General features: G+C 38.1%; 1 protein-coding gene across 1 annotated transcript in view; it reads right to left on the bottom strand.

Moving 5' to 3' along the window:
• Window positions 1-1,992: 1,992 nt before the first annotated feature.
• ARMC3 (armadillo repeat containing 3) overlaps window positions 1,993-19,172 on the bottom strand; it is a 56,486-nt gene continuing 39,306 nt past the window's right edge. The window contains exons 13-18 of the mRNA XM_021530390.3: window positions 16,937-17,105; window positions 15,963-16,063; window positions 11,893-11,961; window positions 6,505-6,693; window positions 3,941-4,103; window positions 1,993-2,483 (exon numbers count right to left, since the gene is read on the bottom strand). Coding sequence (XP_021386065.2) covers window positions 2,283-2,483; window positions 3,941-4,103; window positions 6,505-6,693; window positions 11,893-11,961; window positions 15,963-16,063; window positions 16,937-17,105 — 892 coding nt within the window. The 3' untranslated portion in view covers window positions 1,993-2,282. The remainder of the gene's footprint in view (window positions 2,484-3,940; window positions 4,104-6,504; window positions 6,694-11,892; window positions 11,962-15,962; window positions 16,064-16,936; window positions 17,106-19,172) is intronic.

The following is a 19,172-nucleotide window of genomic DNA, read 5'->3' as shown; positions in this document are numbered from 1 at the left end:
AGTGGCCAGAACAGATCCTGCAATGAGGTAGCTGCAGACTGTTTTGTTCGTGCTTAGGAAGGCATCAAGCCTGACTCCTTCTGTGTGACTGATCTGCCCAGTGAACTATTATGTAAAAGGAAATACGAGCTCTTCCCCATCTGCTCCTTAAATGAAGGAGGCGATCGATTCCCTCAGGCACAGCCCAAGCCAAATGGTGTGTGCTGGGCATGTCCTGGGAATTCTCACCCAGCTGAGCCCTGCAGAAATGTTTAAACATTTTGTTTTTCTGATTCAGTTCTGGAATGAGTGTGAGCTGAGCTGCTCTTATCAAGGGTGGGGAGTTTCTTCACCAGGCCATGGACACAATTACAGGTCCCTGATTAACATAAAATAAAAAAGTGTGTAATTTCTTGACGTACTTGACAAAAAAAGTGCAGTTTTCAAAGTAACCATTCTAATTGAAGTGTTTATATTCTGCCTATATCTTAATTCTGACATCCAAGTGCATTACAATTTTGAAGTGACAGAACTCAGACAGTACAAAGTTCAAAACTGAAAGACATAAAACATTTTTGGATCCTACATTTCTAGATCATCAAATTCCACATTATACAATGCAAGGTATAGTATTTGGTTTTATTTGTTTAGATAATTATTTTATGTAAGGTGAGCTTGTATGTCTAGAAATTTCCCAATTTTTATTTTGAAAAACTGCATTTTGACTATTTTTTTATATAGATTTTTTTTTTAGAAACAACAGAAATTGCTTTCTTTTCAAGACCTCCTCAAACACAGTAAGTCATACTTTAACATTATGGTTCCAATACAAAATAATGAAATTCCAATGTAAGAAAACTATACAAAATGATAGCTAGCAGGAAATTAATTCTTATTTTGCTTCAATTTACTGGACTTTGAAGGTTGTGGGTTTCTATACCCAGTCATACCTGTCAGTGAGATCATATGACTTTCCATCAGTCTCCTACCTGCTACATAGCAATAAGAAACACATCCTCACCTTTCTCTCAGTTCTGCCAGCACATCCTGCATTTTGTTTCAAGATTCCTTCTGCATTCTGATGTCTAGGGGACTGCTAAACATAAGGTTAAAAAAAATGAACATGAGGCCATATAAGCAAATTTACAACATAAATTTAGATAAAATGTTCCCCTAAGGGCTACCAGGAAATCATGCTGCATGTCAGAGGAGGAAGGAGAGGGAGTGGTGGGATCATGCTTGTGAGCAGTAATGAATACAACAGATACAAACCTCCTCCTCAACCAAAGCATCAAGGCAAACATTAAAAAGCTAAAAGAACACAGACCCCAAAATTTTTAATCACATTTTTGGTAGGCAGGAAGTAAATGCCTTGTTGTAGGTGTTCTGGTCTACCAAAATCCAGTTCTGTTAGGCCTGCAGTGGCCTAATTGCTGTACAGTACGTTCTCTCAGTTTTCCATAGTAAACTCAATTGATAGTGGTGGTCTCTGAAATACTCCAGTACCTTCCTGACAGTTTCACCAGGAAGTGTTTGCCAGAGTGTTCTAGCCCGTGTTTTACCTCTCTTAAACATGCTGCCAGTCTTCAGCAACACCATGTTACCCAAGACTGCAAGAAATACAAATTCTCTGTCTGAAATTGCTGACTTCTTGGAGTCCATTTTATCTTCAAGTCAAAAATAAAGAACTTAAACAGATCTAACTTACCAATCATCTGTCTTTCCTGTGCCAAGACAAACAGTATATACTTTCATCCAGAGTATCCTATTATATGTAAATATTAACTCTGCCAAGCTCTAAGAAATATAAATGGGATTTTTTCTACAGAGGATGAAAGTACACTGTTATTGTAGTTCTATTTCTCAGTTCTTGGGTTATTTCACACAAAAATTATCCAGCTGTTTTTAGGTGTCCTATCATTTCATCAGATGCCACATTTTTTTGCTTTATGGACATGAAATTCCTATAAGTTTGAAGGAAAATTAAAAATAAAAAAAAGAGAATATGCTGTATTGGTATTTAACTTATTTAATAAGCATTGTAATGTTAGTGAACACAAAATATTATTGATTACTAAATTTAATTCTGTAGTTTTGCAATGTATTCTTAACATTTTACAAAAAAATTAACAAAATTTCTAAGCACTGAAGCTAGATATGAAAGCCACATTTAATTAAACCTTTAAAACAACATACCAGATATGCTTCTTTTTGATAGCTGTATATGAACCCCCTCATGTTCCATAAATACAGCACTGCAAACATATTTAAAATATTTATTTTGGTGAAATTCATCAAGATGATTAAATACATTTGTATTGATCAGCATGTGCACTTCCTTGTTTTAGCAAATGGCCTGGTTCAAACATTAGATCTACAATATACTCTTGAGGAGGAAGCAGAAGCCCTTTGGGAGAGTGTTCAACCAACTGAACTTCATTCCAAGCTCTGTTATACTTGCCACGAACTAAACTACAGCCAATGCCGACTCTGTCTGCTATCACCTAAAAAAGAAACAAAAAGTTCATTCATGCAGCTTCTGTGATATACAGCAAGGCCCAGTGATGCTTAAAACCCAAAACCAACACCTGAAAGGCCTAGAGCCTTTCAGACTTCATAAATTTCTCAAGTGTTCCAAACTTCGAACCTTTATTGTTGGTTTTGCATAGAAAGTGTAGGCTTTTAAATGTTATTTCTTGCATATCTTATGCACAACTTGAAAAACATTCATTTTAACTCTTTTCAAACAGTAATACATTTATCAGCCAGTCCTTCAGATCTCAAATAAAGTGCAACACCCACAGTACCTAGCAATGTTTTTTGTCTACTTGGAAGACTGCTTCTGAGCAACATTTTGAAGTATATTCAAGCAATGAGGTATAGGCACACTGCACACATATAGCTAGTATGAAATATTAAGTGTAAAAATGTAGCATTTTTATCAGTGTAACTTTAGGACTGTTGCTTCACTCTGAAGCACACTCCTTGCTTTTCAACCCTGGAAATGTGGGAAGCAATGAAATGTGAGGCAAGTGTCTGCTAGATGAAACACCTGCCTTTCCTCTGGACTGCACTGTCACAGTTTCCATAATGTTTTCCATAATGGTTTCCAGCTACCAAGCTGCTTTTTCAACACACATCTGCTGTGACGGAATAAAATCCTGGAAGATTTTTAACTTGTTACTAATGGACAGATACCCAGTGATTAGAGTGCTGTGGCTTTAAGAGAGATGACCTGTCCCTACAAAAGTTTCTTAGGACAGTGGAGCATAATTAATTCACACCCTTAGAATGTCATAAAATAAGTGGAAACTTTCTCTCCCTATGGATACCATAAATTTAGGGTCATACTCTTTCTTCTGTGTACTCTCTCCTAGGTCCTTCCTGCTTAATGTGCTAGGCCCTTGTTTCTTTGTTTCTTTCCATTCAAGAAAGATTAAAATCCAGCCAAGGAAAAAGGATGGGACAGATAATCAGGCTGCACCAATACATCCTCATATGAAGCAAGAAGAAATAAAACTTCACAGTTTCTTCTAAGAAACTAGAACATAGAAGCTGTTATATACTATCCCGGAATACTGGATAGATACCAAATAAAAATTGTCTCAACAAGTCTACATTTGCAGCATGGAAAAAGAAGGAAGCTGCATAATTTAATATTTTACAGTTTACAAAAAATGTGAAATGTTTTGACTCGAAATCAAATTCTTTGGCTTTTTGCCATTTATCAAGTATTCTGCTGATATCACTTAAGACAATTTAATGACAACAAGAATGTTTACAGAAAGAAGCAAAGCTGGCTTTCATTCACTGGGAAATCAACTTTGCTGTTGAAAAATTATGAAACTGTATACAAAAGATTTTGCATGAATATAAAGTATTATACTTATGCAAATATACTTTAGTTTAGATTATCCATTTAACAATAATATGTTACGTTGCAAAATAAATTATAATGTACCTTGAAAAGTAAAGCTCTGTGATAGAATGTCCCTCTTTTGATTTTTGTGATAGGCACAATGTTGCTTTTCAGTTCAAATTCTATTTCACTCATGTCAAGTTCCCAGCAAAAGTTATGTAGTTGCTCTCTTACAACCGTGCCACCCATCTTGTCTGCAACAAACCTGTTCCAAATGCATAATGGGATCAATTAAATCTATAATTCCTCTTGTATTTATTGCAAAAATGTGCACAATAAAATGTATACAAGCAAGAAGTGAATGACCTTTAAGACTGTAATACTTTTTCTACTTTTGCTTAATTAATTATTTTTATTTAATAACTGGTATTTTAAATAGGCTTACTGATAAATACAAATACCTTAACTCAGGTCATTCATATTTGTCACAGACCTAAACCAAGGTGCAAAAGAAGAGATTCTGGAGAGGTGTAGTATAAGCACAAAGTCGTCAGAAAAAGTCATCAATAACAGTGTAATTACTGAGGAAGTAATTTCAGAAACTGATGGTCATGTTTACAGATAACAGATTAGGTGAGTTACATATTACAGTCTGCAGACCTATAATTTGTTTGAAATAGTAATAAATGCATGAGAATAAGTACGACAAAAATAAAGCCATAAGTAATGATCCCAACATAGAAAAGCAGCTGTATTAATTGGAAGTACTTATCTTCTATGTGTGCTTTCTTACATTGAAGCCAATATTTTGGGGATGAGTGGTATTTATCCATTTAAACAAATGGCTCAGAAACAGATCAGAACTCATGTTAGTGCAAGCTCTGCCAAAAACATGTCTTTTGGGGGACTGTGCACACACAGGACCAAGCCCTGGTTTGTAATACACACACACACACACCTTCATCTCCCCTGTGCACATCAATGTATGTAAAGACCTTTGTTCCCCCTCAGTGTCTCAGCCACGGGCACAAGGGTTATTGAGGTCTCTCACTATGGATAAGATGTTGCAGAGCTGACATGAAAATCACAAGCCATTGCTTCAGACATTGAGCTAAAACCTGCATCCCCTACTCTGTAGAAGCAGTGAACATGTTCCTCTGCCCAGCACAAACATAGCAACCTCCAAGGCCTCACTTCTCAAAATTTAGAATTGAGGAAGCATTGGTTTCAATAGCATGGGCACAGGAAGCTATCACCACGGGTGTCAGACAGGGTATCTTGAAATTGGGAATTACTGGGTGAAGCTGAGAAAGTGTGGGGCTCGAGGCAGTCCCTTGTGCTGTGTGTGCCTGTGGCCAGCCCTCATTAAGGAGAGCAATGCTGCCCCAGCCAATGTGATCACCACTACACAAAGTGTGCTGTGTTTGTTCCAAAGGAGACATCCAGCATTACTGATGTCCCCTCAGCTAGCCTGACCTCCTCCCCAGAGAGCACAAGAGGAACTCCAGCCAGGCTGCCAGGCTGCCTTCTCCCCAGCTCCCTATTTAACACATGCTATGCAGGCACCTGAAATGGACCACAGACAGAAAAAATGCCCATATTTTAAAACATTCTACTTAAATTTCCCATGATTGTTTCACTGGGTTGTGTGTCTGCAAGTATTTCACTAGTGTGTTAGAAGAGTGGATTTGTAGGAGAGTTTTATGCATTCCACCTTGAGGAAGGCAGCATGATTTATATACAGCTGGATAGTTAAGGATTAGTATCTGTCCTGTCAAATTCTGCAATCAATGGAAAATTCATTCCTCATATCACATTAGACGACTTCATTAAAAATGAGAGATAGTAAAAGTAACAAATTTTGTGAAAGTAAGTGGGATCTGATGTCGAACTCTCCAGATTCAGGAGGCAGCCTGGAAACTGCTAAGATATAAAGGTTAAACTATGGAGAAGATGGAAACGGACACACTGCTTGGAGGTGACAGTGACTGGTGCCCAGCAGTCAGTGTAACCAATGAATCACACATTGATATCAACAGTCTGTGCATGCACTATGGCAATATTCTGATGCTATTAATTATCAGGATATTAATTACAAGAGCACTTAAAAGCTATGTTAGAAAACTTGTCCTATGCTTTTAGCTCTATAGAAAACAAAATACAACAGAGTTGCTGTCCCAAGGGGGTCCAAAACCAAGCAGGCAGGAAAGATGGTAGGAGAAAGAACAGACATGATACATGTAACTTGCAACCATCTTGACTATTAGGTTTGGCTTCTAACCATGTTTTTAAGCTTTGCAAAACCTGGGACTCTGGGGCTCTTTGATTATGTAGATGCTATATGAAGCTGATGTGTTCACTGGAAAGAATCAGTACAGATGTATAAATGTGAAAAATAACCTGAAATTGTCTATGAGAATATTTTTTTTAAATGATAAATTGATACTCTTTTGTTACAAGTGATACTTTATTTTAAAATGTATTAAATTAATTACAAGAAAATGAGAAACAAGAAGATTAAAATATAAATATGTCAGCATTATGGGCCAAAGCTGATTTGGATTCCACTTAAGTATGGGAAAATAACTATTTTTAAAAAGTTGACTTTGGATAAGAAAACAGTTATTTTACCAATTCAGCTTATGGAAATACAATTTGGTACTCACTGTGCAAGAGCCACAACCTGTTCCCGGGTAGTAGCTAGTGGTAGAATTGTTTTAGAAGCATCATTAATGTAATCCATTAAAATGAAGTCAGGTGGTGGTAGCCAATGGGAACTTATTTCCTCCTGGACTGTAGGTGTTACTTGAATAACTTCTTTTGGTTTTTCCTCCTCTTTTTTCCCCTTCCCTTTTCTTACATAGAAAAAAAAAATACACACTTATCTAGAATACTGTATTCTCTAAGGTTCAAATTCAAATACATTCGTTTCCAAAAGGACATTTAGATAAGTTGACTAGGGAGAGGTGGAATGTAGGAGGCATCTTTTCTCTTGATAACAAATATCCAAAATCTACAAAGCTGTAGAGAACACTTGTGGGACATGTCCACAGGAGGTGGTTAGGAACAAATGCCACTAGCTCCATATTAATATTGTTGTCAGTTCTCATTTTATTTTTACTTAATGGCTCTGATATGCCTTTCCCATGTATGGATTATATAGAGGAGGAGTAGACACTTACTTACCTATACATACAGAGCATATTTTTAGTTATGGTTTAGTTTTGTATGGATATGAAATAAAAAACATGAATTCCAATGAGTTTTTACTTGATAAAAATCTGATCTTTTCAGCACAGCTGAAATCTTGACAGGACATTCCAAAAGGCAGCCTCTGTACTTGCAAGTTCAGGTACTTCAAGCATTATGCAAATTACAGCATGGCTTGTCAGAGAAAGATTTTACAATAAGTCTGTGTTTTAGCTGACTCTTTTTCATTGCACATGCTTCATATTTTACTAATGCTTGGGATCTGAAAAATGACTACAATCCTAAACAAGCATCTTAAGCACCCAGCAGAAGTATAAATGAAATTACTGTTCTGCTTAAATTAAACACTGTGCATTTGACAAGTTATGCAGCATCTATAAAATCATTATTTTACCAGAGGTATTATTAAGAGCTATACAGTCAAACAGTTTAGGATCTTTCATTTGTGGGAACACATGAAGCTAGTGTTTTGTAAGCATTGTGCCTTTTCTCAGTGTAGATCCTGAAAATTTTTACTGTGAAATATAACAAAACCTCTTTCTTTAATTTAACAGTCTGGCTTAATTTTTAAAATCTGTAATGCTTCTGGTGATCTTGGAAGGAAAAAGAAAAAAAAAGAAATAAAGGATCACTAGAGTACATGGCTCTAAGACACACTGTCATTATTGCATGCTCTTCAAATTATTCTTAAAAGTTATACTATGAATAGCACTCTTAAGATGGAAGGCATTGAACAAAGCAAAAGGGCATACATCATTATCAGTAGTTGAATTCAAGCAATTTGTCTTCAGAATACTTTGCAAACTTTCCTTTAACCCATTGAGATTTACCATAGTCACAAAAAGTCCTTTAAATAGGTGTCACAAAGCACATTATTTTAGAAGGATAACCAATTAAGATTTAATCTTTAAATTATTGAAAAATCACCACTCTCTTAAATAAACTGTTCTGGTTATTAATTACACTTACACTTGGAGAAAAGCAGACAAACAGTTTTCTTTTATCTAATTTGACTCTATCTAACTATAGCCAGAGAACCTTATAATGCTATATTAAATAGCTATATACGTATCCATTTATCCACTTATACATTATGGTTAAAAATACCATGTTTAAAAAATCCTGAATTATTCCCAACTCTCTGGTGTCCAGTTCAGGAAGTTTTTAAAAGAACAACATTTACAAATGCTGTAATTCTTGTTTCTCCACCATTTGCCCTTTCCCCCCTTCTCCCCTTCTATCCTCCCAGTACTTCATTTTCTCTATGAGAAGTGCACCATTAAATTACAGTGCTATAGGAGAATTTGTTTCCTATTCGTAACTATTGAAATTACTCTAGAATCACACTTACTCTCCTCCCTTCCAATTTGCAGGAACAAAACACCTGAGATGGGTTTGAACAGTGATTTGTTTTGTTTTTTTGCTGCTGCTTATTTCTCTCAGGTTGTTTTCCTTGGCGGAATAGATGATTTAAGGTTGCCTTCCACACTTGTCTCTGTCTTACTCCTCAGCTCTTCAGTTCATCATATCTGTCTAATCTTTATCTCATAAGGAACTGTGGAGCTGCTGTCTTACAACTCAGCGCTATAAAATAACCAGTAACCTCTACAGGAGACTTGTACTGTCTTTTTTCCTGCCCTCTTTTTTTAAATCCCCATTTTCTTGCCAGTGGGAATTCGTGACATCAGAAAAAAATCACTCTCATTTCTCAGAGCTGTCTTCCTAGTTGTGAGACTACTTGCTGTGAAAGCAGAGGAATATTGCAAAGGAGAGCTCGTGGCACTTTAATAGTCTCCAAGCTGTTTCTGATTCCTTGCAACTTTAGTACAAGAGTCCAACAGGTCACCAGAGGATGGCTGGAGGAAGCTGGAGGAAGAAGGCAGCCAATACAATAGTCTACCATCAAAAAGCAGCCAGGACACCTATTTTCTTTCCCATTTTGCATAGCTTAAATGCCCTGGTTCTCTTCTGAAAAGGAACAAAGGAGCATTGGGAAGTATTTCTTTAAATGCAGTACTGAAACATAGGATGCAATAAATACACATTTATTAGTCTACATTAAATACAATCTTTTAGTCCAATCAGTGTGTATATCAGATATTAAACTGCCTTATTAAAAATGTTGCTGTCAATGAAAATATATGTCAAGCTATCAACCAGCCACTTCCTCACATCTAATTCAAACATTTCCAGCAGACAATTACAACTGCCCTTTCTCTTGGCTTTCAACTATGGTTTATATAAAGCAGTATCACTTTTTCAAAACAATGATTTTAAACAGTGTTCAGTAGTACTTTGCAAAATAATGATGAACAGAAACATCAAGGGAAAAAATACATAGGAAAAAGTCTAAGCATGTTTGAGACCTGGAGTCAGCTACTGACCTTCAAGTAACTCCCATATATCTCAGAAATTAATAATAATAATGATGTATGAATTATGGATTCAAAATGAATGACAATGGGGTTATAAATCATAGAACTTGATCATGACATTCAAAAGCAATTACTTCATACTTGAAGAAAGGAGTCCTTGTACCCCTCCAAGGTTTACTATGGGAAATTGAATCAGGTATTTGTTTTTCCTAAAGAAAATTTTTTTCTTTTCAAAGGAGTTATGGTTGCCAACAGAGCAGTCATTTACACTGTAAGTGATATAAATTACATTAGAAAGTAACTATCCAAGTGTATCCTCATCACACACTGTAATAAACAAATATATTATCTTGTCAGAGCAGGTCTCCCAGCTCCTGAGACTATACAAAATGGCCTATGACTGTAGAGCATCTTCCAAGGTGAAGGAACTCCCCACTGGAGCAGAGCAAAAATAACTGGGGCTCAGCATCTCCCCTTGCCTCTGCTCCCTTTGAGTAAACTGCATAGGCACAGATGGTCATGAGCAGGGCATGTGGGGGCAGCAGGAGGACCTGGAAGGGGGCAGAAGCTGGGAGAAGCCTCCTAAGGCACTCAAGGTGTTGTATCTAGTCTGGTGCATCCTGAAACAGGAACCTTCCACAATGCAATTCATACAATCCATTCCAGGTATCTACTATAAAATGATTTAAACTGAATTTCAGAAGTGCTTGCAGCCCAAATAACTAGTCAAATGGGAATGTCTGCCTTGTAAGTTAATAACTTTTGGATAGACTAGTCTGATAATTTGGGTCCTGATTTAAGTCAAAACCTCAAACATTCAGAGTCAATAGCTATTATCTGTCAATAATTTGCATGTGTGTTCTAAACAAATGTATATAATTCAAACATATTCAAATAAAAATCAAAGTATAATACTTTAAGCCTTTTTCTCTAGTGCTGCTTTTGCTGAGTGAACACCATAGTCCAGGCAACTTCTGATTTTCCTCTATTGGAGATATTACTGAACTATTGAAATCACAAACAGGTTTCAGTTTTGTCTTGATTTTCTTACTGCACATTTCATTTGTTAAGTGCAGATGCAAACATACGCAGAAATATAAAAGCAGTGTCAAAAATCAGCCGTTATCTCTGTCAATAAAACACCTGTACAGACAGTAGGGTATCAGTTCATGAACGAGCTCCAAAATAAAAATTGGAAACACAGTACATCAGCTCCTACAACAGACACATCATTTCTCCTTTTTCTCCAACCCTGCAGCACGTAGCATTTCATAATTTTCATCACTGTCTAGAACTCACAGCCCTTAGCCATTGCCAAGACTCCCTGTACCATAAAGAAAAGAAAATTAGGAAGTCAGGACTCGGACCCACAGAAGCCAGCATGATAAATGGTCAGCTCGCTAAGTGAGCTAACAGAAAAGCTAAGGACAGTTTTAGGTTGCATCACATTCCTATCAAGAACTAGAGACCATTCCATCAGGGGCAAGGAGGCTCTGTTTGGACTGCTTTTGGATTCCCCTGGAATCAGGCATGCACACCTGCCTTCCGCAGAAGGCACCGTTGTGGTCATAACTGTGCTGCTGTTTTACAGGAAGGGCAGCTGGGCTCAGTTTCATTCCACAGGAACAAACTCCAGGTTAAACATTTTATATTAGACAAGGAATAAAAACCTGGTCTTGGCGAGAGTAAGGAGAGTTAAGTACCTGAACAGCTCAAGTAAAACGCCCTGTTCGTTACACCTCATCGTTAGTGATCAGCCACAACAAACCACAGAGAGACTGCTAAACCCCAAATATCTTGTGGTCAGCTGTCTGCAGGTGTGAGGGACAGACTCAAATCCTCTTTCTGTAAAAGAAATAAGTTAATTTTCCACTACAAGAGTAGACGTTCTGATCTACTTGGTATGAAGAGACAGACTGCAGCACTGTGCTAGTGTATTATATGGATCAGGACAAGTGCTGCAAGAGTGAAATATTTCTAGGCTAGTTGTCTAAAAATCAGAACATCTCTGAGCATACCCTTCTCAGCTTTTAGTCATCTGTCAACTGCACTGGAAGAGATTTAATCTAGAAATAAGGAAGCATGTAGGCAGTGTAGGAACATTTTATGGGTTTAGGTTCTAAACTGAGAAGGAACTTCTACTGTAATTTCCCTGGGTCTTGGTTGTTAAGTTGTAAAATCGCAGTATTTCACTGCTTCCAAGGGATAATGAAGGAAAAAAAAAATAAGAGCAAGTAAGTCTGAGCTGTTCAAATACAGCATGGGAAGAGAGGACAAATAATCACTAAGATAGACAAAGGAAAATTACTGCAAATAGCAGGTGACAGAAAGACTCCAAAAATATATTTAACATTGTGTTTCAGTATTTGTACTCCATTCAGAAACTATCTGTCACTATTTTCTCAACTTCTATTTCTAGTGTTACAGCAAAAACACAACATTTACAACTACTAAATCTGAGAACCATACCTTGATTTTTCTCTGCTGCTTCTTTCTGAAACAGACGGTGATACATCTTGTACTTTTTGTACTACAATACTGAAACAGAATAAGATATTTTTGCATTTGTTTGCAGAGTTAATATTTGCATGTGAAGTTATGAAAATGGAGTTTGGATTTTAAAGGACAATAAACTATTCATAGGTAGTATATAAGTGAAAGAAATAACATAAGTCCTAATAAACCAGACATTAATTCAAGGATCAAAAATAAAGTATGGAATCACAGAATGACAGAATATGCTGAGTTGAAAGGGACCCATCAAGATCATCATATCCCACTCCTGGCTCTGCACAGAACCATCCCCAAGAGTCATGCCATGTGCCTGAGAGCATTGTCCAAATCCTTCTTGAACTCTGTCTGGCTTGGTGCTGTGATCACTTCCCTGGACAGTTGTTCCAGTGCTCAAATACCCTCTTTTCCTAATATCCAACCTAAACCTCCCCTGACACAACCTCAGGCCATTCACTTGGGTTCTATCACTGGTCACCACAGAGGGTCTGCCTGACCCTCCTCTTCACCTCATGAGGAAGTTGTAGGTTGCCATGAAGTCTCCCCTCAGTCTCCTCCAGGCTGAACAAACCAAGTGACCTCAGCCATTCCTCACACAGCTTCCCCTCAATGCCCTTAACCATCCTCATGGTCCCCCTTAAATGGTATCTAATAGTTGAATATTTTTCTTACACTGTGGCACTCAAAACTGCCCCCAGCACTGGAGGTGAGGCTGCCCCAGTGCAGAACAGAGCAGGACAATCCCTCCCTTGCCCAGCTGGCCATGCTGTGCCTGATGTCCCCCAGGACAGGGTTGGCCCTTCTGGCTGCCAGGGCACTGCTGGCTCATGGACCAGGATCCCCAGGTCCCTTTCCATGGCACTGCTCTCCAGTCTGTCTGTACACCCAGGGTTGCCCGGTGCAGAATCCAGCACTTCCCCATGTTGAGCTTCAATGGCTGGTGATTGTCCAGCCCTCTGATTTGCTGAGGTGACTCTGCAGGGCCTTTCTGTCTTTGAGGGAGTGAACAGCTCCTGCCAGTTTTGTATCATTTGTGAACGTGCTTAGTGTCCCTTCCAGTCCTGGGTCCAAGTCATTGATGAAGCTGTTGAAGAGCACAGGGCTGAGTATGGAGCCCTGTGGAACTCCCCAGTGACAGGTCACAAATCTGAAGTCACTCCATTCACTGTAACCCTTTGTGCCCAACCCATGAGCCAGCTGCTCACCCATCACATAATGAGTTTATCCAGCTGGACATCTTGTGCAGAAGGACTCTGTGAGAAACAGCATTAAAAGCTTTCCTGAAATCTAGAAATCTCATTGTATCAACTGGCTCACCTTGATCAACCCCATGGGTTACCTTGTCACAAAAAGAAATCAGGTTTGATGAGCAGGTCTTTCATCTCAAGAAACTGTGCTGGGTGTGACCAGTGACTTTGTTGTCTTTAAGGTATTTTTCAGTACCTCCCAGAATAATCTTCTCCATAACTTTACCAGGCACTGGTAAAGTGAAATTAAAAGGTCTGTAGTTTCTGGGATCCTTCTTCACACACTGCATGAAAATCAGGACATTCACCAGCTTCCAGTCAGCTGGGACTTCTCTGTATTCCCAAGACTGCTCAGAAATCATTGAGAGAGGTTGTGCAATAACATCATCCAGCTCTTTGAATGAATCCCACTAGGCCTTGCAGATTTGTAGGAATCAAGCTGGAGCAGCAGATCCTGCACAGTTTCAGGGTTGACTGGGAGTGGATCACTCTTGCAGTCATGGTCCTCCAGCTCAGGGCACCCTTGGTCCATCATCCTTGTTGAAGACAGAGGCAAAGAATGTGTTGAACACCTCTGCCTTGTCTCTGTCTGTGTTTGTGAGGAGACCATCCTCATCCTGTAATTGGACAATGATGTTTTTACATTGCCTGTTGCCATTAATATACCTGAAAAAACTCTTTTTCTTGTTCCCCACAGTTCTGGCTGGCTTTAACGGCAGCTGAGCTTTGGCCATGTGAATTTTCTCCCTACAGTGGCCAGCAGAGACTCTGTGTTTTTCCCATGTCACCTGACCTTGCTTCCACTGGGCATACACCTTCGTTTTTTGCCTTATTTTTAAGAGAAGATTCCTGCTCAACCAAGATGGCCTTCTGCCTCACTTGCTTGACTTCTGACATTTGGGAATTGCCTGCTCTTGTGCACTCAGGGGGTGATGTTTAAAAAGTGATCAACTAACAGATGCCAGCATCTCCAAAAATATGTTCTCAGAGGATCTTACTCACTAATTCCCTGAGCAGCCCGAGGTCTGCTCCCCTCAGGCCCAGAGTCAAGGTTTTTGCATTTTTCCTTTTGTTAATAGAGATTTTAAACTTGATCTCTTTGTGGTCATTGTGGCCAAAATGGCTTCCAATCTCCACTTGCTCACAAGATCCACCCTGTTGACAAGGAGTAGATCAAGGAGTAGATCAAGATCAACATCTTTCCAAGCCTGTTCTGTAAAGTTGTCATTCAGGTTTTTAGGGATCTTCTGGCCCAGGTTGTAGCAGCTGTGTGATGTTCCCAGTAAGTTTCTGGCAAGTTGAAGTCTCCCATAAGGACAAAGGCAGTTGACTTGGAAGAGTCTCTTTGTTCCTCAAAGAACAATTCATCATTGTCCCGTCCCAAAGGTCTGTAGTGGACTCCCACGATGGCATCTGCATTATTTGTTTGTCCCTTGATTCTTATGGGCTCTCACCTGTGCCATTGCCAGCTGTGAGCTCCATACATTCTACCCCTTCTATTGCACACAGTGCCACCCCTCCACCTCTCCTGCCCTGCCTGTCCCTCCTGAAGAGCCTGTAACCATCCAACAGGGCACTCCAGGCACAGGACCCATCCCACCGGCTTTCACTTCTGCCGGTGATGTCAAACCTCTGGGACTGGGCCAAAGCCTGGATTCCCCTTGTTTGTCCCTCATGCTGGGTGCATCAGTGTGGACACATTTCAGGTTTGGTGCATTGCAGCCAGCACCTCCTGAGGCAGTTTGAGGAATCCTGTTAGTGCTCCTTTCCTCAAGTACTGACACGCCATCCCATCACTCATCACTGGCCAGCCTGGCTTTGTCCCTTTCCCCTTCCAGGCTGGTTTAAAGCTCTGCCAGTGAGCCCTGCCAGCTCCTGTGCTAGAACTTTTATTTCTGAGAATGCCCAATGATGAACACAAAAGTAACTGGGCAGTAAGGCTGCTGCCAACGTGCAAAAGCAAGACACTGTTATTAAAGTCAAAGAATGAAGACCTGATAGTTAGAGACAGCTCTAGGGATCAACAAAGAGCATGGAAGTCCAATTTGTCAGATATTACCAGACATCTTTATGTTGCCATATACAAGCTTAAAAGGGAAGCTAATCATACTGTAACCCAAATATGTGATGTGTTGACAGAGAAGAAGTTTTTGGACTTGCAAAATATTGGTAGAGCGATCTTTGATCTGTGAGACTGTTTACAGGAAATGGCTCCCAGTTAAACAAGCCCAATACCAATTTCCTGCATTCAAATCTAAGAAGATTTGTTAGGCTGGCTTCAACTTAAACACAGAAGAAAGCCTGAGAGCTTAATGCTTGGCTTTGTCCCACCCCTTGGAATGATGTGCTTAAAATTCCATGCATTTGTCTGTACAAGAGGACCATCAAATCATAGCTTTCATTGTCGAATGTTGACATTCAGCTCAGATGACATAATTATTACAGCAGATGACAAGCTTTGTTATAACTAATAAAACACTGGGTGTCCCATCATCAGGAATCAAAGAGTGTTAAATGAATGAGTCTTCAAGGCTAAGATAAATAAAGCAACTCAACTGAATAAGCTATTTTCCAAATTCTTATTTTTATAAAATATGAATGTTTTGCCTCCTAGGACATAAAAGCCCTGTGCTGAGAATAAAATAAATGTCTCTATTTTTATATGTGTGTGTGTGGATAGATAGATAGATGGATAGATAGATAGATTTTGTACTGGAACAGTGAAAACTATTAAAAAGACGAGCTATTACAACAAATGCTAGTAGATCTAACATCACTCACTTTTCCTGGGGTTTAGCATTAATGAAGATTATTTCCCGACGGTCAGTAAGCTCTTGCTTGCTTAGTTCTTCCAAAGACAAAAATTTCCCTCCATGTTTTATCTATAAGAAAATTAGCATAAAATATAAGGTTTTCTGTTCAGTTAAAGATGCAGAGTAAAAAATACATTTAAAAGATACTTAAAGAGTAATTTAAAATTCCTAATCCTAAACCAAAGATTGTGTAAGAACTTATAAAGCTATTCAAAATATCTGAAATTATTTTCTTCTAAATTTGCATTTTCTTCATCTATTTTTCTTAGAAAAGATTGTTTATAAATATTTTAGCTTGTAGTTATTGGTTTGAAGCATTCCAAACAGTTCCAGAATAAGGAAATGTTCCTGCCTCTGAAGGTTTTACAACATAGGATGGAATTTTCAAAAGCAACCAAGTGCTTTAGGAGCAGTATTTCACTGATTGTCAGTAAGACTGATATTTCTAATTTATCTGGGTATTTTCAAAAGTCCTTCTCAGATTTAAATTGAGCACAGCACTAATAAGTGATATTGGAGTCAGTCTTTATACACAAACACTTCTTTTGTGAGAGAAAGGGTCATGACTGAGGTGAAAATATGAACTCTTTGCTTCCTTATGTAAAAATTAACAAACAAAACGTCCATAGGTCATACAATGTCAAGTTAGCATTAAGTATAGTGCAGGGAAAGAGACCAGAAGAACTGAAGTTTGAGAAAGGATCTGGAAAGGTCTGAACAGCTCAGATAGGATTGGGAAGATCACAACTAGGGAATACCATGAAGATGATTTCATTCATTAAGAAAGATAATCAAAGGAGATCTGTGTAACAGATGTGAAATTTCAGGACAAGAAAAAACAAAGTATTTTCTGTAGCCAGAGTTTGGCTGTTGCTACAATACTCTTTCTAAATTAAGAGGAAAATATTACTCTTTCTAAATAATTTGTTTAGACTATCTTACCTGACCACAATCATAGAATCCATTAGTAATGATATTACTTGATGATAAATATCCCATCCGACTGTACTTTTGGGAAAGATTGTTATCAAGTAGCTTTTCCAGAGCAGCTTCACTAAATTTATTTTTACACTTTGTTGACAGATTAATTTCTTCTAGGATGTCTAAAGCACTGATAAATAAAATACAAAGGCTCATTCATCATTAAATACTAATTAAATGTCATTATACAGCTCAAGGTTTTCAGCATTACCAAGACCAAGACAGATTCACTTCCAAGTGCTGATCCTGTGTCCTCTGGGCCAGCAAGGAATGGCTGTGCCACACAGAATTCCTTCTCTGGGGAAGGAAAACACCATGCAGTGCTCAAAAGCAAAAACAATTCCTTTAGGTAGTTAAATGCTACCTAAAGAAATGCAGACAGGATGCCACAATCTTTTATCTAGAAGGATGTTATAGAGCACCATGGAGAAATTGGGAGAAAAAACATGTAAAAGTAATAATTATCAGAGCCAACCATATGATACAGTCCAGGCAACCTCTCTCCCTCTCTTTTCAGCTGCAAGGCAATTTGCAGATTCAGTTGTGCATTATGCAATGTCTGAATCCTTCTGGTCTAGCACTGTTACTCTGTTTGGGGGAGCCCAGCTCGCAGATATTTGCTAAACATGAACAAGCATGGAAACACAAGTTGTACCAACACCACCAGAATGGCAGGATTTTTGCAACATGGACATAAAAACAAATAGTAACATGGGGACATGGGAGGACAAGAATTAATTTCCTAAGCTTTTTCTAGTGCTGAAACCCATAAAGTGACAACTTTTGACCTGAAAAACTTAGGAAAACATCAGTAAGTAAATAAAGGAAACTGAATCAGGAAAACATTACATACCACAGTTCTAAGACTGTTCAGCAATTAAAAAAAACACCAGGAAAAAAGCATTATGTATTCTCATGTTTGTGTAAGAGTACATATTCAAATATCTGTATGTGACTATGCACACATGCAGATATTCTTCATGTCCCAAGGAATCAATTTTATATATATACAATATATATATATATATTTCTGTGAACTACATAGGGAGCCTCAGCTGTGGACATCTACATGTAGATGTCTGAAGGGATGAATTCAGATGAATTCCAGAGAACAAGTTTTTCAGGCAAGGCAGATGACATCCTTTTCTTACAGAAGAAAGAAGTGGGAGAAGATAGAAGTGGGGAAGAGCAGTTCAGACTATATATCTACAGCATATTGCAGATAATCAGCAAGTAACACAAGGAACAATTTCAAAGGGGAAAATTAATAAAGAAAGGCAGGTAAAATGTGTACAGCAGGGTCTAAATTAAATGACATTACAGGCACAATTACCCTCACATGGAAGAAAGATACACCAAAACCAGACAAATAGACAAATAAAACAGCTACACCAAAAATTCCATAAAGAGTTGAAAAGAAAAAAAGAAAAAGAAAAAGAAAAAGAAAAAGAAAAAGAAAAAGAAAAAGAAAAAGAAGAAAAAAGCCAGGAATCAAACAGAAATGGAAACATTTACATTTCCAACAAAATAAAAAAAGTAAGGGACAAACCCAAAAGATGAACAGGCAAAGTGAGACACAAGTATTCAAAAAGAAACAAAACTAAATGTTTCACATACTACAAGTTAGAGAGAAAAATGTAGGTCTATTACTCAATGTGGGAAGAAAACTCAGGTGGTACAGAAGAGACTGAAGTGTCTGATGCCTTTTTTGCTTCAGTTTTCATAGAAAGGTTTCAAGCAGATGCCTGGCAGCAATATTAACAAGGAGGTACAAACAATAGTCTTAAAATGTCTGGGATAATTTTGAGGAGAAAAGGTTAGCAGTCCCTGAGGACACTTACCTCATACACTCTATAAATTTACAAATACAACACTGGAACTATTTAAAATTGTATTGGAAAATTCTAGGCTAGATGGCTGGAGAGTGGAGAAGGGCAAAGATACTATCTAGTTTTGAAAAAAACTATGAACAAGGAAATCATAATAGAGATCATTCAGCCAAATTTCAGTGTCCAAACACCACATCAAATTATTAAACCATTGGTAGGCAAGCAACAAGAGATGAGAAATAGCCATACATATTTGTCAAGAATCAATTTGCCAAAAGTCAATCTAATCCCTGCTGCAATAGGGTAATTGACTTAACATATAGGCAGAAGACATAGATGTGAGATATGAGCTGATTTGAGACATGTTT

Source organism: Lonchura striata, chromosome 1, assembly GCF_046129695.1.
Source record: "Lonchura striata isolate bLonStr1 chromosome 1, bLonStr1.mat, whole genome shotgun sequence".
Lineage (NCBI taxonomy): Eukaryota > Metazoa > Chordata > Aves > Passeriformes > Estrildidae > Lonchura > Lonchura striata.
This window is presented reverse-complemented; position numbering and strand designations above follow the sequence as displayed.